The 27,839-nt window shown below is 52.5% G+C and overlaps 2 protein-coding genes and 1 long non-coding RNA gene across 4 annotated transcripts; 2 read left to right on the forward strand and 1 right to left on the reverse strand.

The window, feature by feature from the left end:
• Positions 1 to 119: 119 nt before the first annotated feature.
• Positions 120 to 13,695, reverse strand: ACAD10 (acyl-CoA dehydrogenase family member 10). Its single transcript, XM_051785720.1, has 15 exons — positions 13,053 to 13,695; positions 11,806 to 12,004; positions 11,033 to 11,181; positions 10,040 to 10,234; positions 8,308 to 8,466; positions 7,356 to 7,515; positions 6,837 to 6,984; positions 6,461 to 6,529; positions 5,529 to 5,710; positions 4,873 to 5,023; positions 3,818 to 3,963; positions 3,120 to 3,293; positions 2,106 to 2,451; positions 635 to 700; positions 120 to 386 (listed from the first exon to the last, which is right to left on the reverse strand). The coding sequence occupies exons 2-15, from the start codon at positions 11,963 to 11,965 to the stop codon at positions 326 to 328; spliced, it is 2,166 nt and encodes a 721-aa protein (XP_051641680.1). The 5' UTR covers positions 11,966 to 12,004; positions 13,053 to 13,695; the 3' UTR covers positions 120 to 325.
• Positions 5,593 to 10,032, forward strand: LOC127470329 (uncharacterized). Its single transcript, XR_007904266.1, has 3 exons — positions 5,593 to 5,696; positions 6,299 to 6,536; positions 9,363 to 10,032. It is a non-coding gene; the product is annotated as an uncharacterized LOC127470329 (long non-coding RNA).
• BRAP (BRCA1 associated protein) lies at positions 12,640 to 27,622 on the forward strand. Of its 2 annotated transcripts, XM_051785727.1 has the most exons (12): positions 12,640 to 12,806; positions 12,890 to 13,048; positions 14,019 to 14,220; positions 14,965 to 15,154; positions 16,593 to 16,706; positions 17,137 to 17,285; positions 19,198 to 19,273; positions 20,000 to 20,138; positions 20,576 to 20,685; positions 22,208 to 22,297; positions 24,133 to 24,236; positions 25,384 to 27,622. In XM_051785727.1, the coding sequence occupies exons 1-12, from the start codon at positions 12,725 to 12,727 to the stop codon at positions 25,742 to 25,744; spliced, it is 1,776 nt and encodes a 591-aa protein (XP_051641687.1). In that variant the 5' UTR covers positions 12,640 to 12,724; the 3' UTR covers positions 25,745 to 27,622. The 2 variants fall into 2 exon arrangements, with proteins under 2 accessions (XP_051641687.1, XP_051641688.1); XM_051785728.1 differs by lacking the exon at positions 12,640 to 12,806 and having other exon boundaries at positions 12,943 to 13,048; positions 13,939 to 14,220.
• Positions 27,623 to 27,839: the final 217 nt, after the last annotated feature.

Raw genomic sequence — 27,839 nt, forward strand, 5'->3', positions numbered from 1 at the left:
GGAGTCCTCCAGTTCCAGGGGCCAGGCACTGTCTCAGCTCCAAAGTCTCCCCCGAATCCAGAGTCCTTGAGGTCATTCCTGACCAACTCTCCCTGCTGTGGGACTGACTCTCTGGAGCCTCATGGTCCAAGGATGATTTTGTCCCATATTGAGCTGGGCAATAAAGACACTGAGCACAGATAACAACAAACAGCACTGGAATTGGGAAGCTCACAGGCTGCCCTTAGCACAAGGGCCTCTCCTGTGCCAGAGTGGATGGTTTAGTTTTCCATCCGAGGCTCCAAAGGACTGTGACCCTCACGGGACCCTCAGCCAGATGTGGAGCTCAGGTCCAAGGGAAGCACCAGGCTGGGATCTGCACTGTGGAGATGTTCTGCTCCAGAGACCTGTGGGAGAGTGAGATCAGAGCCCAGTTGGGCACAGAAAGGGCTGCAGGACCAGGGCAGGATGGCAGGGAGTGCCCTGGGAACACAGTGCTGGGGAAACATCCTCCTGGGAGCCCCATAGGACAAATCACCCCTCATGCTCACAGGCCCCATGCTGCAGTGGGGTGGAGGAGGCCCTAGGAGGGAGGGGGGGTCCCTATGTTGTTTTTTTGAGTCAGGGAAGGCTCAAGCATTAGGTGTCTGCTCACCTGGCTGCCCTGATCCACGGCCTGTACAGCCACCAGAGCCTCTGCTTTGGTCCTGGCACGCTCTGCCTGGGGGAAGAGTATTATTATTATTATTATTATTAAGACACATTAGGTGGTCTGGTGACCCTGATGTCCCTCTGATAGCCAGTCTGAGGGAGAAACTGAACTCCTCTGGACAGGATCTCCCTGGAGAACTGTGGGGACAGGCAACCTTTGGGACCAGCAGGCAAGGTCTGCTGGCTCCTGGTGTGGGATGGGGCAGGATCAGCTGAGATCCTGCCCTGTTCAGCCAGGAGTGCCTCAGCCAAGGGCTGAAAACTCCCAGGAATAAACCTGTCCCAGCAGTGCCAGCTGGCACAGAGCAGCCTTGTCTGTGCCCTTGGCCCTTGCCCAGCCCAGGAGCACTGTGGCAATTCCAGGCCAGGAATATTTGGCTGTTTAACCCTTCTCTGCATTATCTTTCTGCTGCAGGCAGCAAGACTCCTCCCCTGACTTTCACAACAGACTTCCACAGCAAAGGTTGGCAGTGCAGGGATGATGCCAAGGGAAAGAGCAGTGGGATGGATGGGGAGATGGCAGGGATGAGGGGGCTCCGTGGACACAAGGAGCAGTGTCTCCACAAGCCCCAGGCATGGAGTAGAGAGAGTGTGACTGTTCTGATGTTTGGCAAAAATGAGTATTTCTAAGAAAGGTGAGGAGATCTGCTCATCCCGGCACTCCCAAATTCTCCAGAACTGCTGCTTCCCTGCCCTTCTCACCTTCCCAGCAGATCAGCTGCTAAGCATCCTGAAACACTGGGGTTTGCTGGTTTCTGCCAGAGCACAAGGAAATGCTTTGGAAGGGCAGAACAACAGATGGGATATGTTTTTGGCAGCTAAAAGGCAGTTAAGTAACCCACTAGAATTTGATAAAGCCACTAGAATAGTTTAGAGTATAATCTCAGTGGCAGCCCAAGGGTGGGGATGTTTGCTTTCATTCACACTGAATGAGAGTTGTGGAGGTACAAGCAGCTCCCTGGCCTTCTGAGGGACCTCTCAAGGAAGCACCAGAGGGACACTATGCAGGGAATTAGCTCACTCTTTCCCACAGAGAGTCAGCAGTGAGGCCTCCCTGATCAGGGACAGGGAATGAGCAGCCATCTCCTCCCTGGACTGGCAGGTTGGAAAGCCCAAGCCCAGCCAAGCTCTGGACACACCATCAGCACTGATGGCAGGACTTGGTGGAGCAGCACCAGTAATTACAGCTGGGCTGGCATTAATCTGCTCCTGTTGGAAGGGAGTTCCAGCTTCTGAAATCACTGTTTCCCAGGATATGAACTCTGTTACAGCCATGGGAACCCAGCCCCCTTCCTCCAAGCCACTGGATTCTGTGAGTGCCAAGTGTCTGATGTGATCAGGAGAGCAAGGGCAGAGGCCACGATCCCCACCCTGGGGCAGGTGCAGCAGAGCAGCTCCAGGGGGGAAGATCTCACCTGCAGTTCTGGCACAGCAGAGTCCATCTGGGAGTGGAGTCCATCTGGGCTGGGAACTCAGAAAGCCCCACTGTATTTTCCAGCTTGCAGTGAAGATCCTGGGCCATCCCCAACAGGCTGATGGGAGGAATGACCAGGGGAACCTTGGGCACAGGACGTGCCCAGGTGCTGTAACTCCTGCTGGGAAATGGCCCTCGCCCGGCCCAGGTGCTGGAATGTCGTGCGAGCAGCTTTGTTGGGGGGAGGCTCTCAAACACACGGAATCCTTCCTTTATGGCAAACTCCCAAGCCAGCTCAGCCACAAACTCTGCATCCTGAGGGCTGCTGTCACCTGGGGCTGGGCTGCCTGGGGACAAGAGAGCAGGACTTGTTTCAAAGAGCCATTTCTTATGTAGTCACATCCCAAACAGCACCATGTGCCCTCGTCTGGGCCAGCCCACAACACCCTCTCAAAGGGATGTGAAAATAACATCCCGTTTTTCTCTGCTAAGGGCTCCAAGGCCAGAACTGATGTGTGCAGATGAACAGCACCGAGAGTTTCCACCACCTCCCTGTTCCCCAGCCCTTGGAGGAGGCTGGTGCTGAGTTTGAAGGTCTGAGAGCTCCACCTGTAGGACGCGGCTCTGGGCTCTCAACTGTGAAAGAGGAGACCTCACAGCAACCTCTGATCCACACAAACAGGAGCAGACTGTGCTGGAGCAGGGAGGCAGCCCTATGCTTTGCAGGACACTATTCCCATCCCTCTGGAACACACATCACTGGATGGCTGCTTCCCGGCCGCTCATCAGAGAAACAAGATCTTTCATTCTGAGCCCTCATTTCCCACAGGAGCTCTGTGCTGGAAGCACAAGAGTGCCAGACATGCCACACTTTGCTGTAGCACTTGGAATTTCAGAGTTCTAGGGATTCCCAGCCCGGAGTGCCCAAACCCTGGCTCAGAGAGGGAGCTCTCCCCAGAGCTGTGCTGTGTCTGTGCCCTGTGCAGGGCAGAGCTGCCCTGGCTGGGCTCCTCACCTGCCGCACAACGCTGGTGCCGCCCCTGCAGCGCCACGGCCAGGCGGAAAAAGGCAAAGGCCATGTAGAAATTCCAGTTCTCCGGGAGCTCCACTCCCATGTGGCCGCAGTACATCTGGGAATACTCCTCTGCCGTGGGAACTCCCAGCTGCCTCAAATCACACTTCCTCAAGCCTGGAAGGTGTGAAGGGGTGACAGTGAGTCAGCTGACAGTGAGGAGCTCACAGCTCCCTAGGGATGCCATGAGACCTGTGGCAGAGCCAGGCAGCTTCCATGGAGGCACCTGCACCCATCCAGGACCTGCCCTGGGGCTGGCTCCATACAGAACTCTGGGGTTGCACACCAGCCCGTGCAGGTGAAGTGCACACCGGGCAGTTCTCTAGGTGAGGGTGAGACTGTGAAAGCTGTGACTGACAGAGATTCCTCCTCAATGATGGAAGAATTTTCCTCTCAGTTTAACCCTACATTACTCCTTTTAACAAGTGTATAATTGTGGACAAACTGTTCCTGGTGTGGTTCGCAGCTTTCCCGCCCAAAAAATGTTGCCCAGCTTCAGAGCTGAAGTGAGAGGGCAAGCAGTGCAAACCCAGAGCCCTTTGCAGTGAGCCCAGGTGCCAGCTGAGCTCCTGGGGCACAGCTAATCTGTTCTGAGCTCTGTTCCTCTCTCTGTATCACACTGGCTTTGCCCCTCTCTGTACCTCTCCGAGCACTAAAGTGAGGTGGCAGGAAATAGGCCATGCAGCTATTCGCCAAATCAGAGAAGGGATCTCCTAGAGCTGCAAACTTCCAGCCAAGGACAGCAAGGACTTCTGGCCTGTCTGGATGAAAGACCAGGTGGTCCATCCTGTATCAGAGGGAAAAAGAGATCAGAAAAGTCTCCAGAGGGGGAAAAAAATCCCAATGCTCAGCAGCAGTAGGTGTTTTCCAGTGCTCTTCACTCTCTTCAAAAATTGCCAAGTCCTTTGGGAGGCTGCACAAGTGGAACATTAAATTTCTACAAGCAGAGGACGGAGGTTACTCAGTAGTGAACTCCCTGGTTAATGATGAAATGAACTGTGCTTTGGAGAATGAAACCAAGTTAGTCAGAGCCTCAGATCATCAGCAGATGTTACAGGACAGGCTAATCATAAACTGAAGCACACAAGTTACTGTCCAGGGGATGCTCTGGTTACTTTAAAGGCACACAGCCACTGCAGACCCTGCTCTGCCATGGGCTGTAGATTCTGCACAGCCCTCACCAGTCTGAGCCCCAGGAGAGGGCAGGACTTCCCTAGGGAGCAGCCATGGTGGGCAGCCACCCTTCCAGGGGCAGAGAGCTCCTGCAGCCTTGAGGGAAGGAGCCTTGGGCCAGACCTGGCACATGCCTCCATTGCAGCCCTACAGCGCTGGCAGGACCCAGCCAGGGGCTGGCAGCACAGAGGCATCACTCAGCATCCCTCCCCTCTGTCCCAGCCACCCCACTCCATGACTGCACCTGCAGCACTGGCAGGATTTGCCACCCAAACTCTTTCAGCACCGAATGCCATTAGCAAGAAGCACCAGGGCTGATTTCTGGGTATTGCAGAAACAGCTGATGATCCTCCAGTGTTACACCAGTGTTTGCAGCAGTTGGGTGAAGAAACTCTCAATCTCATTCCCTGGGGGATGCTGAACCTGACCCAAGCCCAGCTTTTGGACTGCTCTGAAGCTGTTTGTGTGTCACTTTACACTCCCTGTCCCTCTCTCCTGCCTGGGATGTGCTCCAGGGCAGTACCTGAAATCACCATGTACCAGTGTCGTCTTCTGAGACTCTGGAAAATGCAGAGGCAGCCACTGGATGAGTCTCTCCATCGCTGGGATAATGTGAGTTTCCACAGCTCGGTACTGCTTTGTCCAGGTCTCAACTTGCCGCTGAATGTAATTACCTGGAACAGGGAAAAGGGACTGGCACAAAGAGGCTTCAAAAGGGATGCAGAAAAAGTCCAACAGCCAAGCAGGACTCAGTCCAACACTCTGAGTTTAACTGCAATTTCCAGGGGTCTTGTACATTGTTAATTGGGCACTGGATTTAATATTCTGGTGGAAATAATCTGATCCTGGACAAATCTGATTTCCACCAGATCCAGGAAGCTGAGCTGGCTCTGCAGAGGCACTGGAGGAGCTGAGGAGGTTTGGTCAGAGATGGCAGCAAACAAGTTCCTCCCACAGATAAGTTACTCCATAGTGCAGCTTGTGTTCATGGCAGGAAGCTCTGGGAACCCCTCACAGGAAACACCGACTGGAGGATCTAAACAGCTCTCCAAACCCTCCCACCACACCTGGAGATGCAGACACTGGGCTGCCCATCTTCCTTTCCCCACTGCCCATCCAGCCTATCCCTTGAAATGCTGACACACAGGAGGAGATGGAGGATCCCTGGCCTCCTCTCACCATGCTCCCCGAGGTCCTGCAGCCCGGCTGCCCTGAGATCCACGCCGTGGATCCTGGCGAGGACGTGGCTCATGGCGCGGTACCGGGCCTGGCGCTGGTGGGGTGGCAGCGCCGGCAGGGACACGTCGCGGTGGACACGGCCAGGGCAGAGCTCCATCACGTAGAAAGGTGAGCCAAGGGTGCTGGGGAAGCAAGGGGGGGACTGATGGGACTGAGTTCATCCTGCTACTGCCACCCCTCAAAGCTCACCCGCCCCCTGAACATGGACAGGGGAAGAGCAGCCTCAGCAGCACCTGAGCACTCACCTGAGCCCCACCCAGGCTGGTGTGTGGTGGCACAGGGCTGTGCCATGATCAGCCCTGGTCCCTCCAGCCCCTGGAAGCTGAGCTTAGAGGCTCCAGCAGCAGCCCTTTCCCTGCCTCCCTGCAGTGGGTGTGGAGCTGGGCTGTCAGGCTGCGCATAAACACCAGGAGTGCTGGACACACATTTAACTGCAGTGCAGAGACTGCTCCTGCAGCCAGCAGAGATCTGAGCTGCCTGCAGGCTATGAGGGGTGTCCTGGTCACAGATTTGCTGCTGTCATGGCTGTCTGAGGTCTGGCAGTTTGAAAAAACCCCTCTTCATTGCAAACCTGAGCACACTGAGTCAGCAGGAAGCCCTACAACATTGTTTTATAACTGCTTCTCAGAGGGAGCATTTTGATTAATTGCTAAAACAGGACACACCTAAACCAAGCCAAATAAAAGTGTTTCTGTCCTTTGAACCTCTAGAGGCTCCTCCAGCCCCAGACATGGCAAATGTTAACTACACCAATGCACTCTGTGAGCTCTGGCTCCTTCTCTCCTCTCCTCATGTTTGGGGGAATTTGGGTGCAGTTGTCAAGCACAGAGCAAAAGCTGGGATCAGGAACATGATCCCAGGGCCAGGATTACCTGCTGTCCTCGCAGAGAGCAAGTACAGTGGGAACAGGAACACCAGCCTCAGAGAGAGCCTTCAGGAGCCTGCCAGGTGAGTCAGAGAGCTGGGTCAGCACAGGGAGGCAGGAGGGAATCAATACTGGAACACATCCTTGTAGGCACACACACATCAGAGTCCTATGCTCAGTGTTAAATACACTACAATAACACGGTTGGGGTGGGTGAAAGAAGAGCACCCAAGCCTTCATATGGCCCACAGTCCTGGGATCTGTCCAACACTCTGAAAAACAAGGGGAGATCACAAATGATCCCCCCTAAAAGTCCTGCAGCTCTGTTGCTGAGCACACCTTGCAGCAGGACCCCTCCCATGTGAGGCATGGCTGCCTCTCACCTGTATTCCCTTGGGACAGCAGAGCTTGAGGGACTGGGGCTGTCAGGAGGCTCCTTCTCCTTCTTCAGCACCAGCAAACGATCCCCAAACTTGACCAAAAAGCTCCGGGCGGACTCTCCGTGGTCAAACTGCCGTAACTCCAGAGGGCCTGAGAGTTGGGAGCAGAGGGTCAGCACTTCTCCAGGTTTTACAGCCCCTGTACCTGGGTCTGAGATCCCACTCTGTGTCCCAAACCCCTGGGAGTAGCTCATAAATGGCTTACAGGACAAGAATATTCTTGGCATCTCTTTGGCAACTTGTGCTCAAACCCCCCCCCCTCCAAATAAGGACATCCTAAAATGCTGTTTCCCATTTCTGGGAAACAGTGATGGATCACTGAAAGCTGGATGCCTGTACTGTTTGAAGATTAGGAGCCTTTCATTAATATTACTTTTCAGTCCATCTGTCGTATGATGGAAAAAGCCAATGGCTCCAGAATATCCAGGCTTTCCAACTGAAGGGCCAAACCCACTGTGATACCTGTTGGGTGGGCGCCCAGAACATTTTCAAGGTACTTTTGCAGTTGATCCTTTGGGATTTCCATGCCTGGTCCCACTGAGCGAGTATAGGGGACAAACCCTCGCAAAGGAAATCCCAGATGGGTTTCCAGCTCTTTGAGTGCTGCCTCCGGATCATCCACCTGAAAGCAGGAGGGAGAGAGAAACACTGGTGGAGGATAAAATTTCCTGGGAAAGAAAGAGCTCTGCACAGTTGTGATGCATTTATCTGTGAGTCCAATGGCACTGATCCACTGACAGCAATTCATGGGTCATTCCCTGATTCACTGACACACAGGAATTCACATATCATTCCCTGCCAACATGGAGCTTCCTGCCTTGGTCTCTGTCTTGGACATGTACCTGTGATGGGGGTATAGGCACTGTGAGCCTGGGATAAGAGCTGGAATTCCCTGTGTGCAGTCCAGGGGAGCAGAGTTCACTCTTCCCACCAGTCCCACTCTTGTCCTTCCCCCAGTGGTCCCCCCACCGAAGTAAACCCCCCTCGTGCTCACTGTCTCCAAAGCCTGGGGGCAACCTGTCAGTCCCAGCTGACACATCCCTGAGGCCTCAGAGCTTCCAGGAATTCATTACATAGGGCTTATTTTCTCCCATCAGGTGGATGTGGTTGGCTCAGCCATAGGGTTGGGGCTGGTTCTCCCATAGGGAACTGAGGAACAGAAAGAAGAAGCGACTTCTCCAAAGTTCCACTGGCTGTAGGGTTTGGAGCTGGGAATGAAACAGAGCAGTGCAGACTCTGCCAGTAATCCCTACTTTAACCCCACCACATCCTGCAGGAACAAGGACAGGATGGAACAAAAGGCTTGGCAAGACGAGTCAGGCACTGCCACTGAAAATATGGAGCCGTTGAAGCCAAACAGCTTCTGGATTCCAAATCCATCCCCAAATCCCGCCCTGGATGAGTTGCTTTGTACCTTCACTGTTTTCATGCCAAGCTGGGCTGCTGCCTCCAGGTTGTGGCTGCTGCTGTCGAGGACAATGGATTCCTGGGGCTGGACACCCAAGCGCTCCAGGCACAGCCTGTAAATCCCGGGATCTGGCCAGTGAATTCCTTCCTGATGGGATTCAACCACCTACAGCAACACCAAATGGATTATGGATGAGCCTGCTGGGACCACAGACAGCTGTGCAGTGTTGGGAATGGAGATGGGAGGGTGAGAAATGGAAATGGAGGTGGGTGGGTGGGAAAGAGACTGACAGTCTAATTAACATGAGGGATAAAGGACACAGAACGAGGGCCTGCAGCTGGATGGGACGTGATTCCAGTGACTGTGTGGGTGCCAACTGCCTTGGCTGTGGCTCTTCAGCTCAAATCAGCTGAACAGGCTCAGCCAGTCCTTGGATGGAAGATATCCAATGAGATGTCCCCATGTGGGAGACTCACTGGGTATCCCAGGCCAATTGCTCAATGCTGTCCAAGGAAGCCTTGGATGGCAGCACCTTCCAGCTCTGGAAAAGTGTCCTGACCACTGCACCCACCAACCACCCCAAACCAACCTTGACAGCAGCTAAAGTGCTGACCACAACCATCCACTCAAATCCAGATCAAAAAAGTGTTGAGTAAGTCTCTGAACCCTCATGACCATGAGCAATCCAAGCACTGTTTCCTCCCTGCTTTGATAACACTCCAGGAATAAATATTAATCCACTGGATGGATATAAAGCCAACAGTAATGGAAATCCACATTCAATTATTTTTTTCCCCACTAATTGCTGTTGCCTGCTGTTCCAAAGCACCACACACACATGGGCTGTGATGTGGAGAGGTTATTGAAGTGCTTTGAAACACCCTGTGGTGACAATCACACAGATATCTCACCAGAGCATCACCCACTGCACCAGTGTCACCAGGAACACACAGAAAGCTGAGCCAATAATGGCATAATGTTGACAAGATGACTTTAAACAGTCCCAGGTTTTAAATGCATTAATATAACTCTTCCTTGCACATTTTGTTGTCTCAATCAAGGTTATAAAACAAGCTTTAAACTTCTGAAATTCAAAGATTTGAGCGGGGCACACAAAAAAAGCAGATTTTCTGTCATGCTGAGCCAAGTCCTCGTGTGCAAATGATGCCACTGGAACCAGCCTTGAGGTTCATAGAGAATCTTCTGTGTCATCTCTGCAAAGGTGAGGTGTGTTGGGAAGGAGGGCTCTGCTGGGAGAGGGGTCTGTGCTGGGAGAGGGGTCTCTTCCTGCTCCTCAGCTCACACAGATTGGCATGTTGGGGTACTGGGGTTTTTTGTAGTGTAGGGGATGTTTTGCAATTCTTTGAAGAGTCCTCAGTCTTTCAAAGTTTTTTTTGTTTAAAGCAGGCAGGGGCACTGGGTAATAACATTTATTTTTGTATGCTGTTCCAGCTTCCAAGTCCTGTATTGAAATCACTGCCTGTGCCTGTTACAGAGACTGTGGTTGTATGGGCACTGATTTTCCAGAGTCACTCAGCCCCTCTCCAGGGCCCAGTCCCTCCAGTGAATGATGCCAGGAAAGGTTTTCCCAGGCTCTTACACTGCTCTCTATCTGCCTACACCTGCTGCTGGTGCTGCTCACTTGGTACCTGCATGGAAAGAATTCCAGTTTGAGACTGAGGAGCAGAGCCACATTTAGGATCCAGCAGAGCCACATTCAGGATCCATCCAGCCTTACCACGTCGAAGTGCCGTCGATCCAGGGCCAGGAACCTCCCTCCCTTCCCCAGGGATGAGCTGTTGCTGAGCAGAGCTGTCTTAAGCCCTTCTGCTCGGACACACTGAGCTGCTTCTGCCATTGTGGGGAGCTGTTTTATCATCTCAGCCCGGATTAAGTCCCAGAGAAAAGAGTCCACTGGAACATGGACATCTGCCTAAGAAACCAGAGAAACCCCAGGAATGATAATTAGCCATAAATGGTTTTTAAGCAGGGATGAAAATAAAAGTGGTTGGGTGGGTAGACTGCCTGATCACCTTATCTTGCTGTCCTGCTTCCTCTGGCAGCAGGAGGCAGGCAGGGGATATCCCAGCTACGTGGCTTTGCCCAAATAAACAAGTGTTCTCACATTACTGATTCTACAGAGGCAGCAGAGGAGATACAGGGCTGATTTTGGGAAAGAGAAATGCACTGGGACTGTGCCTGCCATGGGATCAAGGCAGGGTAGAGACAAACAGTGACTGGGGAGGAACCTCCAGTTTACACTGAGCTGTTTCAAAAGGACGTTATTCCAAGAGGATTCTTGCTCTGTGTCCCTGGGGCTGTGGTGGAGGAGCTTCTACTGATCTGAGAATCCTCCCTGGAGACCATCCAGGAGGGATGGCCTCCATCCCTCCTGTCCATGTATGAACTGACAGCCAAAGCCTCCCAGCTGCTTTCTGACTCTGATTTCTCACCTGGGCTGATCCAAGAGGTGTCTTGAAATCAGAAAGTTATGAAAGAAGCTGATGGAAATTAAAGGAAATTTATCTGCCTGCCCTGCTCAGGTATCAGGGTGATGGTGGCAGTCAAAATCTGCCCTGCTCAGACAGCAAGGCTTCCTAGATTGGAAAATCCAGACCTTTCCAGCACAGGATTTCTCTTCCAAGCTCCTCCTTCCTCACTGAACCACCACAGCATTCTGTTTCCATGCAGCCAGGAAGCACAAGGAGAGGAGGAGGGGGGATTGGCTTACAATCTCAAAGCACTGCTGTCCCAATTCCTGCAGGAACTCCACAGCTGTCAGCTCTCCTCTGGAATACCTCCGGGAGGGACTGTTCTCCCCTCCAGACAGCAGGGCTTGCTGGATGGTGCCAGCTGGAATACAATTCTGGGCCTCCCAGTCTACAGGGTGAGAAGTGAAAAAGCCAGGGAAGAGCATGTAATGGCATCTTCAGAACTGGGAAATCAGCTTGGAACCCTCTGAGGTGGATCCATAGCCCATGAGGATGGATGTGCTGGACTGGGGTGATGGACCTAGCACATAGGGAAGGGTTTGGGCATTCCAAGAACTGCAGCACCTCATCCCTGGTTTGGTGTGGTATCTTTGGAGGGTTCCTAAAGGTGCCCAAGGACTGCACCAACCTTGGGTGGTATCAGCTGGTGGCACTACAGGACAGTTTCATTACCAGGTGGGTTCAGGCTGGGTACTGTCACCTCAACGACTTGTGATGGCACAACAGGTCCCATCCTCATCATCTGGGGTGTCTCATGAGAACCAGGGGAGGGTCAGGTTGGATTTCAGGAAAAGGTTCTTCCCCCAGAGGGTGGCTGAGCACTGAACAGGCTCCCCAGGGAATGGTCACAGCCCCAAGTCTGCCAGAGCTCCAGGAGTGTTTGGACAACACTCTCAGGGACAGGGGGGGATTGTTGGGGTGTCTTGGGCAGGACCAGGGGATGGACTGGATGATCCTTGGGGGTCCCTCCTAACTGAGGACATCCCATGAGCTCAGGACTGGGAGCACACACCTGTGGCTGTGCTGTGGGGGTCTGGGAGCAGGACCCCGCTCTCCTCAAAGATCACGGCCCTGTAATGGCTCCACCTGGACCCGTGGCACCGGATCAGCCCCCGCGGGAGCTGCTGGATCCCGACACGGAGCAGGGCATGGGCAGAGCTCCTCAGGAACATCCTGAGACACAAGGGGCTCCAGGGAAACTCAGAGCTGGCCTGGTCAGAGGAGAGAGAACAGGGCACAAATAGACAATTAGAGGGGTGAATGTTTATTCATGGAATCTTTAGGACTGGAAGAGACATCCAAAGTAAGTCCAATCTCTGACCAAACCCCACCAGTCCCACTAATCCATATGGCAAATTGCCACCTGCACTCGTGTTTTGGACACTCCCAGGGATGGGGACTTGGGGACTCCACCCTGGGCAGCCACTGAGGTATTCATTAATCACGCACACTAATTGCTAATTAGCAATTGGAGCAGGTGGGGCTCCCAGGGAACAGGACAAAAGGAAGCGGCCTCAAGCTGTGCCAGAGGAGGTCCAGATTGGACATCAGGTAGAATTTCCTCATGGAAGGGGCTGCCCAGGGAGGTGGTGGAGTCCCCATCCCTTGGAGGTGTCCAAGGAACGCCTGGACGTGGCACTCAGTGCTCTGGGGACAAGATGGTGCTGGGTCCCAGGTCGGCCTCGATGCTCCCGGAGCTCTTCCCACCCCAAATTCCCCGGAATTTTCCCCAGTCCCATCCCCGCCGCCCCTCGGGCTCCCCCGTCTCGCGAGAACATACCCGCCTCTCGCGAGACCCCCCGCGGCCGCTCAGCCCCCGCTCTCGCTCTGCCGGTGCCGGCGCGGCCCCGCCGCCGTGACGTCACGGCGCGGTGACGTCACGCGGCGAGCGGCGCGGCGGAGGCGGAAGCGGCGGCGCCGGTGCCGGGCCCATGAGCGTGTCCCTGGTGGTGATCCGCCTGGAGCTGGCCGGGGCCTCCCCGCTGCCCAAGGCCTTCGCCTACAGCGCGGCCGGTGCGTGCCCGCGGCCCCCGGGGCGCCGCCGCTACCGGGCTTCGCGCCGCCGGCCCAACCCAACGCCTGGTTTGTCCCCGCAGGTCCGGACATGGCAGCGGAGAGCACCGGCGCGGCCCCCGCCGCCGTGCCCGCCTGCCTGCAGGGGAAGGGCCCCGGGGAGCGCGCGGCCATCCTGCACCAACACCTGGGGCGGCGGGAGATGACCGACGTGATCATCGAGACCATCCGGCCCCGCGCAGGTACCGAGGGGCGCGGGCTGGGGCTGTCCCGGGGCTGTCCCCGCTGCTGACACCGGCCGGCGGGTGTTGAGAGGGCTGCGGGGTTTGCGGGTCTGGAGCCGGCCCGGCAGTTTGGAAAACAAGCAGAGGAGTTCAAGAATGTGCGTTGGGTGCGGGGGCAGAGCTGGTTGTTCCAGGCAAACACTTCCCACTGAGCTCATCCCGATCCACAACTTCCTCAGGAGGGACAGCTCCCGTCTCTGCTCGGTGTGAGCAGGAACAGGACCCAGGGAAGGGCTGGAGCTGTGTCAGGGGAGGTTTAGGTTGGATCTCAGGGAAAGGTTCTTCCCCCAGAGGGTGGTTGGCACTGAACAGGCTCCCCAGGGCAGTGGGCACAGCCCCAAGGCTGCCAGAGCTCCAGGAGTGTTTGGACAACGCTCTGAGGGACAGGGTGGGATTGTTGGGGTGTCCTGGGCAGAACCAGAAGTTGGACTGGATGATCCCTGTGGGTCCCCTCCAGCTCAGGATATTCCCTGACTCATTCCACAGAGGTTTAATTTCTTTCAGGCTGTGCCACAGCTGACCTGTGTTTCACTCCCCAGCATCACTGGTCCGTAGCAATGAGACCATTTGCTCTGTAAATGTTTAATTTCCCTGTCAGGGAGGGATTTAAGGATGGAAACACCAAGTCTGACACACATCCAGGGTGCACAGCAGGAGCTCCCACTCCTCCCCTGCTCAGCAAACCTGCCCCAGTTGCTTTGTGCTCATACTGGTGTCTGTTGGGATGTCACTGGGCACGGGACAAACCTCCTCCAGCTCAGTTCTGGGGCTCCCACGAGGTGTCTGTAGCTCTGCAATGTCCTGGGGGGCAGCAGGGATGAGGGGAATCTCGTCCTGCTGCTCCCCAGGGCTGTGATTTGTGTGAACACAGACTGTGCTCAGGGCACAGCAGCACCTCAGTAACCAGGAAACTCTTGGTTTGTGAAAGATGAAGCAAAAGCTGCCATGGAAGGAAGGAAATCCTCAGAGGCTGCATCTGCTGAGGACAAAACCAAACAGGAGGATCAGAGCAAGGAGCGTGAGGCTGCTCCAGACTCCCCCTCCAAGCAGCTCCCTGACCAGATCTCCTTCTTCAGCGGGAACCCTTCGGTGGAAATCGTCCATGGAATTATGCACCTGTACAAAACAAAGTAAGGATGGATTCCTGGGAAGGGTGAGTCTGTCACCCCGAGGCTGTGGCTCCTGACAGGGATAAACAGGAAGGGTGACTCCTCCTGGGAGGGCACAGGGTGACTGAGGTTAATGGTGGAGCTTGGTGGACCTGTCAGAGCTGTGGGTGACATTGGGGGTGCTGGGAGCCTGTGCTGGGGACTGTAAGAGCATAAGACAAGCACAGATTCAAAAAAAAAATGACATTTGAAAGCAGTTTAATCATGATCTCTGGGGCCTTGGTGACAGGCCTGAGGAGCTGCCTGAGGAGCAGGAGGTTTCATCCTGTACTTCAGGGGTTACAATTCCACACCATTCCCCTGTAATTGTGTGAGAACTCCCATTACAGGTCTTCCTGAAAGCCACCAGGAGCCCCCAAATGGGCACTGGAAATAGTAACAAACATTGCTCACTTGTTCTAGGAACAGTGATCCCAGCATCTGGGGCTGGGCAACTTCAGCTGCCTTTATAGAGAAACAGATGTCCAATCATTCCTGGCAATCCCACTGCTGTTGGAGCTGCCCAGTTCAATCCTTGGCTGAAGGATGGCTGTGCCTGTTTCACGTGGGGGCACTGGGTGTTCACCACAACCCCTCTCAACATTTACAAAAGAGAGTTAAGGTTGATAACAGCTCCTGTAGTGACTGCAGCAGTTGGAATGGTGTGTCCAGCTGTGTGTCCAGCTGTGCCCTGCCCCCCCTGAGGTGTCCCTGTTGTGTCCCCAGCAAGATGACCTCCCTGAAGGAGGATGTGCAGCGCAGTGCCATGCTCTGCATCCTCACCGTCCCGGCCACCATGACCAGCCACGACCTCATGAAGTTTGTGGCCTCCTTCTACGAGGTGATTGAGCACATGAAAATCATCAGAGACTCCACCCCAAACCAGTACATGGTGCTGATCAAGTTCAGCTCACAGGTAAGAGCTGGGAGCCCCTTGGCTGGGGAGGTGGCTGTGCTGTCACTGCAGTTGCTGCTCAGGGGGGTTGTGTGGCTTCACTGGCCAGATGTCAGTCAGGATTGCACTCACCCCTGGGGAAACAGCCCTGTCCCCCTTCCCTGAGAATTCCTGGGGCTGCTAAGGTCAGTCCCACACCTGGAGGAGAGTACCTGCCATGTTCTAGCTGTGATTTTTCTTGGTTTAGTTCTTGCTTTGTCTTGGCAGGATATTTTATAAAAAATAGTCCAGACACAGAGTTCTCTGCTATCTCACAACTTATTCAGAGTGCTGTGTTGTGCTGTGCTGAACAGAAAGGACCCAGCCACTGGGGCTCCCTGTGTTTTAGGAAAGACCTTTCCTGCTTTTCTGAGGAGCTGGGTGGTCTCACAGCTACTGTTGGTGTGGAGAGGACAGTCACTCCCAGACTGAGAGCCCCAGGGGTGCTTTGATACCCAGATAACACTGTTTGCTGCTTACAGGTCTCCTGAACTGAATCCTGGCTTTAAATTCCCCCCTCCAGTTCCTGTGTGGACCCTTCCACTTGTACATTCTCTTCTCCCAAATGCTAATTTCATATTTTGGGGTTGAGAGATGTTTCCCCCATCTGTGGATGCTTCCTGACATGCTTCCCATGCCCCTTGTGCACATGGAATATTTGTGTGAGTTTTGTGCTAATTGAAGTAGTTACAAAGTTTATTTTTGTCTCTTGCTCTACCAAATTACACAGGCAAATATCTAATGCTGTAAATCCCTAAACTTGTGCTCAATTCACCCTAAAATTCCTGTTTCTGAGGAAATTCCTTGGAGCTCTGTTGACCCCTAATGGCTGTGCCTGCAGGTGACAAAACAAATCTCCAGGGCATTGATGCTGCTGGCTGGAATGACCAGGAATTTGGGAATGTGGCATTCAGCTCATTGCCTCCAATCCTGTGTTGAGAAAGGGTTAGGGGAGTTACTGAGTGAAAAGGGATGATGGATTTGACAGGGTTTGGTTTGGTTCTGCCTCTTTTGCCTTGGATTGTGGCTGGTGAAATGGACTCTTTCCCACAGTTAAACTGTTGCTCCTTTCCCTGTCATCACTGCCCTGCACCGTGTCCCTCTTAAATTTTTGCAGAGACCAAATCTGCTTTACAAATGCCTTGAAATTGCTGACAAGGGGCAAAACAGATGCTGAAGGGAAATCCCTCATTCCTGCTGAATGATCCAATATCAGCATAGCTGTCACTGCCCTGGACTTCATTTTGTGTCTTCCAGTGATGATGCCAAAATGCAGTGCCTGGAGCTGAAATCCCTCCCCTGGTGTTACAGGGCTGGGGGAGGGGAGAAAGGAGGATACAGGAGGTTCCTCCTCCTCTTCCTGGGTTGTGTGAGCTGTGAGTTTTCCCTTTTTAACTGGTTTCCCCCGCTCTGTGCCCAGGCTGATGCCGACAGCTTCTACATGGCCTGCAACGGCCGCCAGTTCAACTCCATCGAGGAGGATGTTTGCCAGCTGGTGTACGTGGAAAGGGCTGAAGTCTTCAAATCAGAAGATGTAAGTTTGGTCTGTTTTTTTCCCTGCACTTCAGAAGATTTTAAGAGGGTGATTTGGACTGGGCAGAACACTGCAAGAACAGCTCAACTGCATCAACCCAAACCCTGCTTCCCGTTCCAGTGTCCTTGGGACAGTTTTTGTGGTGACTCTGTGGGTTTTATGCCTTGTCTCTGACCTAAACCTGCCTTGTGTTTTCATTTAGTGAACCCCCAGAGCACAGTGGGGCTGGTGGCACATGCAGCACCTTCACTGAGCCCATGCTGTGCAGAGGAACCCGGCTGTGGGCTGTTGAATGTTGGGGATCACTTTACGTCAAATAAATTTTCACCCACTGTGTGTCGTGTTTCTGATCCCTGGTGCCAGCAAGAGAGAAGCTGGGCTTAGTTGCTGGTGCTTGGCAGGTGCTGAGCAGTCTGTTGTTGCCTTGCAGGGGGCCAGCCTGCCCGTGATGGACCTCACAGAGCTGCCCAAGTGCACCGTGTGCCTGGAGAGGATGGACGAGTCCGTGAACGGGATCCTGACCACGCTGTGCAACCACAGCTTCCACAGCCAGTGTCTGCAGCGCTGGGAGGACACCACGTAAGGGGCTTTGCTTCATTCCCACACCCAAACCCTGCTCTGAGTGTGGTGGGTTTGTGCTGACAAGGCAGTGCTTATCACAGTGGGGGCAGGAATTACTGCAAGGCCTGATGCTCTTGTTTTCCCATTAAGAGACTCCCAGAGAGGAATCTCCTTGCCAAAAGTAATTGAACAATGATTCCCAGGGGCCTCACTGCTGAGGCAGGGAGGGAGTTGTAGAGTAATGCTGATTATTTCAAAATACAGGATAAAAGTGCTGGGGTAAACAGCACTGAGTGCACACACAGCCCTCTTCACTCAGCCTTGTCAGTTTGGTTATCCCTAAAAAAGATGGATCTGCCCACCTGCCTGGAGGTGAGGGGCCCTGCAGGCTTCTCTCCTGCCTGGATGCTGGGAGGGGAGGAGGAGGAGGTGGGCAAGAGCAGATGTGCAGGGGGACAGGACTGGGAAGGGGAAGGCAGGGAAGGAAGGAATGATGACAAGGTCACTCAGTAAATCAGGCAGGGGAAGCTCCACACAGGCTGTTGTTCCAGGTGGGTGTGGGATGAGGGATGGGGGCCCATGCCCTGCATGTGGAGACCCTCCATGGCACTGGGCAGTGCTGCGGGTCAGACCTGAGTCTGTCCTTAAAGCAGCTCCTCTTGCTGCCTTAACCCTTCCCTGTTTGTGCTCCCACCAGCCCTCCCATCCCTGGGGAGGGGATTTCAGCCCCCGACTGGCACCCAGTCAGCTGCTCTGAGTTGGACATGTTATGCATTCCTCTGGACACTGTTTGCTGCACATCAGGCAGTCACAGCTACTGCAGCAGGAGGCTGCACATCTTCCCTGTACCTGCTCTGTCTCTGGGACCCTGATGCTGGATTCTCTGATGGAGTGTGAGGAAGATTTTAGCTCTCTGTCCATCACTCGTGAGCCAAAGCACCAGAACCCCAGTGTCATTGATCAGATGTGTAGCTGTGCAAGTTGATGGGCTGCTTTGCTCATAAATCAAAAACCAGTTTAAATTTGAAGCAATGGAGCTTAGCCAGTGCAGGGGCAAGATCCAAAATAGCACTTAAACATGTAATATACAATTTAAGCAGAACTTACGCTCCCCATCTCGAAGAACCATAAAGGAAAATCCCTGTCCTTGCTCAGGCGCCACAGAGGCTGTAAATGCCTGAATTTGTACAGAAAGCTGACTGCAATCCAGTTGTCTCCTCCCTGGAATAGTTCTGTGGCTTATCCAGCAGCTAATGAAAAATACATAAACAGTCCTGGCAGCAGATGTAGCCTCAGCTGCCCCGAGCTGAGCTGAGCTGAGCTGCTGGTGCTCTGGGTCTGGACAGGCTCCTTCTGCTCTTGGGTGTTCTGGCAGCACTGAGGTACTTCCAAAAGGGATGAGAGACCTCTTGAATCTTTGGTGGATCCAAAAGGAATGCCTGCTGCTGATACCTTTAGGTACAGTTATGGGGTGTTCTGCCTGGGAACGCTAAGACCAAAACCCTTGGGTTGGGATGGAACTGAGGCATCTCCTCAGGGTTGTTTAAGCACAAAGGTGTGTTTGCAGTGTCGCTTGGCTGTTCTCAGCAGTGTGTAGCTACAACACCCTTCCTCAGCGGTGTGTAGCTACAACATGCTTGTGTTTGCAGATGTTCTTTATGGTTGGACTTCAGCTAAGCCAGATCCAGCTGAACCTGTGAAATGGCTTTGGGAGAACTGTTCTTTGTGCTTCTGTCACTCAGCAGCCTAATAGCAGTGACCTTGTGTGGAATGGAGGTCAATTTGAGTGGGTAAATGTGAACTGAGATGGAGGATACAGGGAGCATCCTGCTGCACCAGGCATTCCCTGGAGCTCTCTGGCTCTGTTTAATTACTGGAAGATGAGGATGGAGCAAACTGTGTCTCATCACAGTGCTTTATTGCCCCCCAGGTGCCCTGTCTGCAGGTACTGCCAGACACCAGAGCCTGTGGAAGAGAACAAGTGCTTTGAGTGTGGAGTTCAAGAAGTAAGTAGGTGGGTGGATGGTGAGTGAGATCTAGACTAGATCTGACTGCACAGCTGCTTGGGCTGCTTTGGGGGGTAATTCTGTGGCTGATTTTACCAATCAGGGGGTTATCAGCTTTCCTTTTGAGTTGGAATCAGTGCTAGGAAGGGATGTTACCTCACAGATTTCCTGTTTGGACAAATCATTCTGATTCTTAGAAAGATCAGCACATCAACTGATCAGAGTATGTGTGATGGGTGTGACAGCAGGGAGCTAAAGTGACCCTGAGCATGGTGAGCCCTTCTGGTCTGTGCCTTCAGAGCTTGCCTTGCTGAGCCTGCTGAGGTGCCTCGTTCCTTAGTCAAGGCCACTCTTCCATCCAGGTGGTGATTTACCAACGTGCCCAGCACCTGCAGGGTGGCCCATTGGAATGCCTTGGATTTTGGGCTGGGAATGGGTAGTTTCCCCCTCAGCCTTTGTATTTTCAGACTCTCACAACAGGGATGGGTGAAGCTTCATTTTCTTGTAGAGATTTATTGCTACTCCCATGAAAAAAATCTTGTCTCCAGTGAGCAAGGACCCCCTTCTCTTTGGCCTTCCAGAGGAGCAGGAAAGGGAAAGCAAACCCTGCTGGTTCCCTGAGGAAGGGACTGCACAGCACCAGCAGGGCAGCGGGGTGGGATCACACTTTCCCAAGGTGCCCCAGGTGACAGTGCTGTACCCACAGAGCTTTCCCTGTGTTGGCAGAACCTGTGGATCTGTCTGATCTGTGGGCACATCGGCTGCGGGCGCTACGTGAGCCGACACGCCTACAAGCACTTCGAGGAGACCCAGCACACCTACGCCATGCAGCTCACCAACCACAGGGTCTGGGACTACGCTGGAGGTGAGAGCTCCCCGTCCCTCCTGCAGGGTCACCTGGCTTGGGAACAGCTCTTGGAACCTCTTAGGAAGAGGAGTTGAGGCAGAGTTTGCCTGGAGATGAAGGAGTTTGTGTCTGCACTAATCCCTGTCTTTTGGAAGCATCCATCTCTGCTCTTATAGCAGCTTTAGTGGGTCTGGAGCAGATGGAGGAGGGAGAACATGACTGGAATGTATTTGTCACTCCCTTTCCATCCGTTTTCCCCGAGGTGTGGGAATGGGCTGTGGGAATAAATACCCTGTGAGGTGTCTGGGAGAAGTCTGCTAAAGAACCTGCCATGTGAGGTTGGCTCTGTGCCTCCCCGAGGTGCTGGTGCAGAGCCTGGGGGGTTAATTGTTCTGCAGGACTGGGGGCAGCCTGGGTGCCCCTCAGCTCCAAGTGCTTGGATTTTCTCTCCTCAGACAACTACGTCCATCGGCTGGTGGCCAGTAAAACTGACGGGAAGATCGTTCAGTACGAGTGTGAGGGGGACATGTGCCAGGAGGAGAAAATTGATGCCTTACAATTAGAGGTAAATATTTTGACATGTTGGGCTCTGTGTGGGGAAGTGTTTCAAACCCTGACATGACCACGGTTCAATCCCATCAGCTTACACAGCAGACCTGCTCCCTGCCTGTAGGGAATCATCTCCAGCCAGGAGCAGGAATGGCTTTACTGCTTTTTTTTTTCTTCCTTTTTATTTTTTTTTTTTTTTTTAAACCTTCCCTGGCTCTGCAGAGCCGATGCAGCGCCGTGTGAGCTGCAGTGTTGTCCTGTGGTCACTGGATTGAAGATGAGCTGGTTGTGCTGCTGCAAACACTCAGGTCACTGGAGGGAGAAATGGGTCTGAGTCACCCTCCAGACCCTTCCCAGTGGATCCGTGACCAGGGTTCAGAGCCAGGATCTGTCAGTAAGAGCAGCTTAGCTCCTAAACTGAACCAGGCTGTGGGAATCCTTGGCCAGCAAAGCTGACAGGCTTGTCTGACACCAGCCATGTTCTGTTCCCTCCTCTCGAACAGATAATGATTTATTTATTTTCAGTACCTGTTGCCCAGCTTCTCTCCTAACTAAAGGAGAAATCCCTGCTTCACTGAGCAGACGCTGCAGCACCATTTCAGCCGCATTAGACACGAGGGGATGTGAGGAGGAACAGCCCACAGGGACCAGACTTGAGCAGCTCATTGCTCAGATAAATATTTGGTTGCTTTTCCGTGAATTTTCTGACTAACACTCAGATGCTAAACCAGCTAATTTTAACCCTTTCTTCTGGGAGGTTGTTGCTTAAAGCATGTAAGATCTCTCTGTCCTGTGAGATCTAAATATTTGAGAGAGAATGAATTTGGCAGTGTATGTTGGCACTCAGAAATTACTGAGAGTGATCAAGGCTTTGTGCATGTTTAATTCTGCAGTGAATGGCTAATTTGGTGCTTATTAGCTTGATGATAAGAAATTATCAGGTTTTCCAGCCTTCTCATAACTCATTTGCAGAACCAGCAGAGAAGAGATGGGATGGAAGGCATCTATCCTCATTCAGATGCCAAATGACATTGGAATGGGCCATCCATTTAGAGAATTGTGAATAGTTACACAGAGCTGAGGGTGCTTTCCCAGAGACCTTCTTAAAGGGAAGCTGGGCATGTGCATTGACCCTTCTGCCTTGGATTTGGGGCTGTGAATGGGAACTCTGCCCCTCAGCCTTTGGGATCTCAGACTCTCATGACAGGGATGAGTGAAGCTTCATTTTCTTGTAGAGATTGCTACTCCCACGAAAACAAGCTGTCTCCTCTTTCAAAAGTTCTTGTTGGGTTCAGCTCAGCAGAACTTTCACTTGATCCTTGTGCTCTGAAGGCTTTCCTTGATTTCAAAAACCAAGTGATTTGATTGCGAAATCAAACTGGTGAAACATGGCAGATGGAGGTGCAGTTGGGATGTGTGTCCAGAACCTTCTCTCTGCTCAGTTTCATCTGATTCAATTGATTTGGATTTTGGAGCCCTCTGGGCTCCCTGATCAGCACAGCCCCCCTGACCACTCTGTGTCTCTCCTGTGTTTGTAGTATTCCTATTTGCTGACGAGCCAGCTGGAATCCCAGCGGATCTATTGGGAAAACAAGATTGTCCGGATAGAGAAGGACACGGCTGAAGAGGTGAGCTCTGCCCTGGGCAAGTGTGCAGGGCCCTGGACACTGGGAAATGGGAGAGAGAAGGAGCTGGTGGGTCCGTGGTGTGTGACGTGGCCTCGTGCAGCCTGTTCCGCTCCCAGCTGGGAAAATTGGCTCCGGGATGTGTCTGTCCCTTCTCTGGCTGCTCACATCCAGCAATTTGCTGCTCAGTGGTGCAGAAGCAGGTAGATTGCACCGAGATTGAAGGGTGATTTAAATGTGCTGCTGGGGAAACTGCAGCAGAGGGGAGGGCAGCCCGTGGTGCTGCAGGATCCCGGGCTGCCGGTGCCATCCGTCTCCCTGACACGGCTCTCCGGGGAAGGTTGGTGTAGCAGAGACAATATGACTTTAATTTGCTCGGCTGCAGGAGGTGGGAGCTGTCTCTCTGCTCCAAATGCATATTGATTTGCCCTTTCTTTTTGATCCCCTCTCTCTCCTCCTCACCCTTTGGGAAAAGTTCAGTCTCCTCCTATAAAGCATCCTGGAGGCAGGACTGCTTCAAAATGTCACCGGCAAAAATCCAGGGAGGATATTTTACTGCTTTTTCACTCTACATAGATCCTTTGAAGTAGGTTTAAAGTGATTCAGGATTTAGAACTGAGTCCTTAACTTAACTTTCCACACGACTTCTAATTAACCATTTAGTACCTGCAGTGAAATAAACGTAGAAATTGTGACCATTGAAATAGTGGTCACTGACCTTGTCCTAAAGAACAGTCCCAGGAATCTCAAGGAGAACCTTATAGAAGGAAAATATATATCAAAAATAATCTTGCACAGGACCAAGGAACATGATCCACGAAGAAATTCAAAGTGAAATGACTGTGATCCATTCCCCAAATGTGCTTTCACATTTAAAGATCCCAACAATGTTATTCATGGCACTTGCTCCGTGTAAGTCTTGTCTGGATTGGTGCCACCATGCAGTGTATTCCATTATCAGTGCTCAGGCTACTTCCCCAAATTACCCATCAGCTGCACAAACATTCCCTGATTAGGGCTGGAAGGCTTAAAACCTGCTCTGCATCCACCCTGTGTGCTGACACTGAGATGTGTCCACATTGCTCCTTCAGGAAAGCATTTTTCCTTTAAATTCCTGCCTCCACTACACCAGAGCGTGCTGTAGACACTGATATGGGGGAGTCAAGCATTCCTGACTCTAAATCCCCTGTAAGTCTCATGCTGGGTGTTTGACACACTCAGTGCTGCACCTGGAGAAGGAGAGCTTGGCTTTCTCCCACAGCAGTGCCTGGAGTGGGGCAGCAGAGGAAGAGGAAGCCGAGGAAGGAGTGTTTGTGTTTGTGTTTTGCATGAGTAAGATATTGGTGTCAGTGGGTCACTGCCTTATGACAGCACTGCTGAGTCAGTGCTGAGCAGGGGAGCCTGTTCATCTTCACACTTTGACCACACTTCCTTGAGGTTTGGTTTAAAATGAGCAAAAACCCAGCCTTGTAACACCTTAAGGTGGAAATGGAAATGTGAGTTTGCCGCTGGAGCCAGAAACAGGAGAGAATGGCTGAAGGAATGACTGCTGCAGGCAGGGAGAAGTTAAGGATCTGCTGCAGCTTTTGTGTGATCCTGGCACAGCTCTCAGCCCGAGTTGCTGCTCTGTGTGAGCAGCTTCCACGGCAACGTGGCTCCTTGTCTGTGCTACGAGGGTGACACGGGGGGCTCCAGCAGAACAAAGCCTGGACTCAGAGCTTCCCTTACCTGGGGAGAGGAACGGGCCGAAGTCTGGAAACCACTCCAGAAAACTGAGTGTCCTGACGAAAGTGCAGCGGACTTTGAGCTGGTTGAAATGCCTGTGTTTGTTTTTACAGATTAACAACATGAAGACCAAATTTAAAGAGACCATTGAGAAGTGTGACAGTCTGGAACAGCGGCTCAATGACTTGCTCAAAGAAAAGCAGTCTGTGGAGAGGAAGTGGGTACCGCTGCCAGGTTCAGTTCCATGCAGCCATTAAAGTGCTGCACACTGACATCCAAAAAGGAATCCTGCTATTCCTGGGCAATTCTGAGCTGTTTAAGCTGGAATACTGAGAACATGGCTTGCTTTAAAAAAAGCTCTCATTTCTGTAGGTGTTCCCAAAGGGGAAGTGCCTCTTTGGTGAGCAGCTTTGGGGTTCTCAGCTCCTTTTACACACTCTGCATATTTAGCACTCAGGGATCTTTCCTCTCCCTGCTCCAGGGATCATTTCTCCCCCTGCTCTGAGGTAAATGCCAGCCTGTCCTGCCATTGGCAGATGCATCCAAAGGGATGAGAGGCAGCTCAGCAGAGGCACCACCCAGCACAGAGGAAAATGGAGATCTTGGGAATTGCCCAGGGGAAAGACATTAAGCACAGGGACTGGGATCCACGTGCTCCAGCAGACTGGGTGGGACTGTGTGCCCTGTTCCTCCCAACCTGTCCAGCAGCCCTGGCTGGAGCAGGGAGCCCAGGCCAGGGAGGTGGGTCAGTGCAGCTCACCTTGCTGGGTGGGAAGGGGTTGCTGTATGATGCCAGTTAACTTCCAGGGTAAAAGCACTGAGTTGTTGGGAGCAGGAAGTCTGTGAATCACGAGGCTACTGATATCCTTTTGGGAGCATCTCGCTTCCAAGTGAAGTGGCATCTTCAGGGGCTTGGAGTGTGGAGGAGCCAGTGTCTGGGGGTCCCTGACTGCCCTCAGCTCTCTCAGGGTCCTGTGTAATCTCTGTGCCCTTTTTGGGACCTGTTCCAAAAGCTGCAGGTGTGTGCTCAAGGTTAGTCCCATCTCCCAAACATCTCACTGTTGGCATTTGTCATGAGGTGGAATTGCCTGACTCCCAAGAGAAGGGATAACTCCTGAGTTATGCAGTTAAGGAAGGAATTCTGCCTCACAGCATCCTGTTCCATGTACAGGTAACACACTGGTGCTGCACAGAAAATCCTGGGGGCATGTCAGAGTCTTGCATTGCCTCCCCTTGCCCATCTTTGCCAGAAAACCAAATTGCAGGTGGTCTCAGGGGGGCTGGGGGCAGTTGCCCAGTACAAAGGCCGCAGTGGGGTTTGGCCTGGGAGTGCTGCTGTCCTGACTTGTGCTTCTCCCTGCAAGGTGTTCCCAGCTGAACAACAAAGTGGCAAAGCTCTCCAACGAGCTGAAGGAGGAGCAGGAGCTGAACAAGTGCTTGAGAGCAAACCAGGCCTTGCTGCAGAACAAACTGAAGGAGGAGGAGAGAGTGTTAAAGGAGACCTGTGAGCAGAAGGACCTGCAGATCTCTGAGATCCAGGAGCAGCTGCGGGATGTCATGTTCTACCTGGAGACACAACAGAAGATCAACCACCTCCCAGCCGAGACCCGGCAGGAGATCCAGGAGGGACAGATCAACATCGCAGTGGCATCTTCTGCCAGCTCCTCCACGGCAGGCACAGGCAAACCTTCCTCCAGGAGAGGCCGTGGCAAGAGGGGGAAATGAGCCTGGGAATGCTCTGCTCCCGCCCTGGAACTGGCCGTGCCGGCGCAGGCCTGGCTCACCTCGGGACTCCGGCTGGGAACGCCCAGCCCACTAAAGCTCAGCTAGAAATTGTCTTCAGAGCTGCTCATAAAACTGGCTGCCAGTCAGTGGAGGTGTCTGTGGTATTTAAAAGCATTTCACTGCACTATTTAGCTGTTTTTAGGCAGATCTTGATGACCATTTTGCCTTCCTACCTTTTCAGAGCCCCTCCTGTCATGCATTTGACTTCCTTGGAGAAGGTTTTGGGGTGGAGGGTGTGTCCATGTCAAACATCCCATTCCCTGCAGGGATGCTGTAGAGTAGGCTCAGCCCAGTGTGTAAGGCTTCTCCAGTTCTTCTCCTGGATTAAAAGTATTCTCAATTAAGAAATTATTTAATAAACAGTGTAAATTAGACTATATACATCTCCTTTTTGTATGTGCAGTCCTGGCACTGCAGAACTGCTAGTGCAGGAGTAGAACTGTAGTTTGGAAATAAAAAGGAGTGAGGTGTGGAAAATAAACCATCTTAGTGGTGTAAGAAACCAGGTGAGTCCTAAAGGCTCGTGATCTGGGAAATTAAATGCTTTAAGGGACTCTGCTATGATCTCTTTCTTCATTTTACAGGTGGCCTTTGAGAGGCCAGTGCTTGCTGTGCTGCATTTGGGGCAGAAAGGGTGGAAGTTTTGTGTTCTGGACGCTATTTAATATTATTTTATAGGTATTTCTACAAATAAAATAGAGTCATCTGTGAAGATGGGAACATGCTCCTAGCATTCCAGTCCTCCTCCAGTCCTCACTGAGCTGCACTGGGGATGCTGGTACGAGCTCCAGAGCTGTTACCCTCAAAACCAGGTGAGGAGAGGGATGAGCTCAGCCTTTTACAGACTCTCTTCCCACATTCCTGTAGCTGTGGGAGAGCTGGATGTGCTGCCCACCACTGGACCCTTGCTGTGAGCTGCAGCTGCTGTTCCCAGTTCCTCTGATCCTGCTCCAAAACGTGGCACTGTCCAAAATCTCAGCTGGCACAACTCCCATGTCACTTGCCCCAAAGGTAGGCAGGTCCTGTAAGGGGAATTTGTGGACAAACCTCTTTTGCTTTGGTTTTTCGTTGGTTTTCACTTAGATTCTCAGATTGGATGCTCTGGGGTGGGCAGTTTTCCCCTGGCTGGAGAAGTGACTGTCCTGGTGGTTGTTGTGCTCAGAATGGGAGCGTTTAAAGGCTGATCTGTTGTTAGAGATGGCAGGGGAGTCCCACAGTTGTCTTTCCAGCCCATAGGATGATCCCTGTCCGTTGGAACAATCATGATCTTAGTCTGGGACGCTGGCTGGCTGACCAGCTCCAGCCTAGACCCATGAAACAGCCAGTCCTTTATTGCTGGAGGTGGTTCCTTTTTTGGCCAGTTGAAAGGGATGAGTTACAATCAGTGGAATGACTTGGGAAAGGCGGGTCATTACAGTCCACTTCCTGACTGGATGGACTGGAAGAGTGGACCGTCACTGGAAATTTGGGGCACGTGTTAGTGCAGTCATGGCATCCACTGCTTGGGTCTGGAGATCTGCCCCAACCACCTGGAATTTGGACCTTTTCTAACTTTGTAGCATGAATGTACACTCACTTTTCCGTGTGTGGATTGTACAACCAGGCCTCTGCCTTCTGTAAATGACTCTAAGGACCGAGAGATGTACAGCACGGCTTGCTCTCCTAGAGAAACTATTTTATTTAAGATATATTTTTACACCATTAAGATCCTCTGACCTTTTGCTGAAGGCTTGCTTTGTGTAGAACACTAAGATGCTGTACTGTATCTTGGAATTCCTTTTCAAAAAATTTGATGGAAAATTAAACCAGTGTGCAGTTCTTTGTGTGTGTTTGACTGGAAGGGGAGGGAGGAGAAGGCAGGGAGGACAACAGAACATGCAACTTGTTATTTTTGAAGTCTTCTGGTTTTTAACTCGAAGGCAAAGCTGTCCAAACAAGCTCTGTGTCATCTTTGGGCTGGGGAAGTTGGGCTCAGCTGAGCTGATCTGAGCAGATAAGGCAGGGCAATTATCCCTGGGCAGCTCATGCAGAAAAA

The sequence above is a fragment of the Manacus candei genome, unplaced genomic scaffold (genome assembly GCF_025592945.1).
Source record: "Manacus candei isolate 608988 ecotype Guabito, Panama unplaced genomic scaffold, ASM2559294v1 h1tg000020l, whole genome shotgun sequence".
NCBI classification, from domain to species: domain Eukaryota; kingdom Metazoa; phylum Chordata; class Aves; order Passeriformes; family Pipridae; genus Manacus; species Manacus candei.

Coding starts and splice junctions, on each gene's coding strand:
- BRAP (XM_051785727.1), top strand. CDS start 12,725: ATGAGCGTGTCCCTGGTGGTGATCCGCCTGGAGCTGGCCGGGGCCTCC. Junction 20,139..20,575: donor GGTCTGGGACTACGCTGGAG/GTGAGAGCTCCC, acceptor TTCTCTCCTCAG/ACAACTACGTCCATCGGCTG. Junction 24,237..25,383: donor AAGCAGTCTGTGGAGAGGAA/GTGGGTACCGCT, acceptor TCTCCCTGCAAG/GTGTTCCCAGCTGAACAACA.
- ACAD10 (XM_051785720.1), bottom strand. CDS start 11,965: ATGTTCCTGAGGAGCTCTGCCCATGCCCTGCTCCGTGTCGGGATCCAG. Junction 11,182..11,805: donor CCCCCACAGCACAGCCACAG/GTGTGTGCTCCC, acceptor CTCACCCTGTAG/ACTGGGAGGCCCAGAATTGT. Junction 6,530..6,836: donor GCTGTCCCAAGGGAATACAG/GTGAGAGGCAGC, acceptor CTCACCTGGCAG/GCTCCTGAAGGCTCTCTCTG.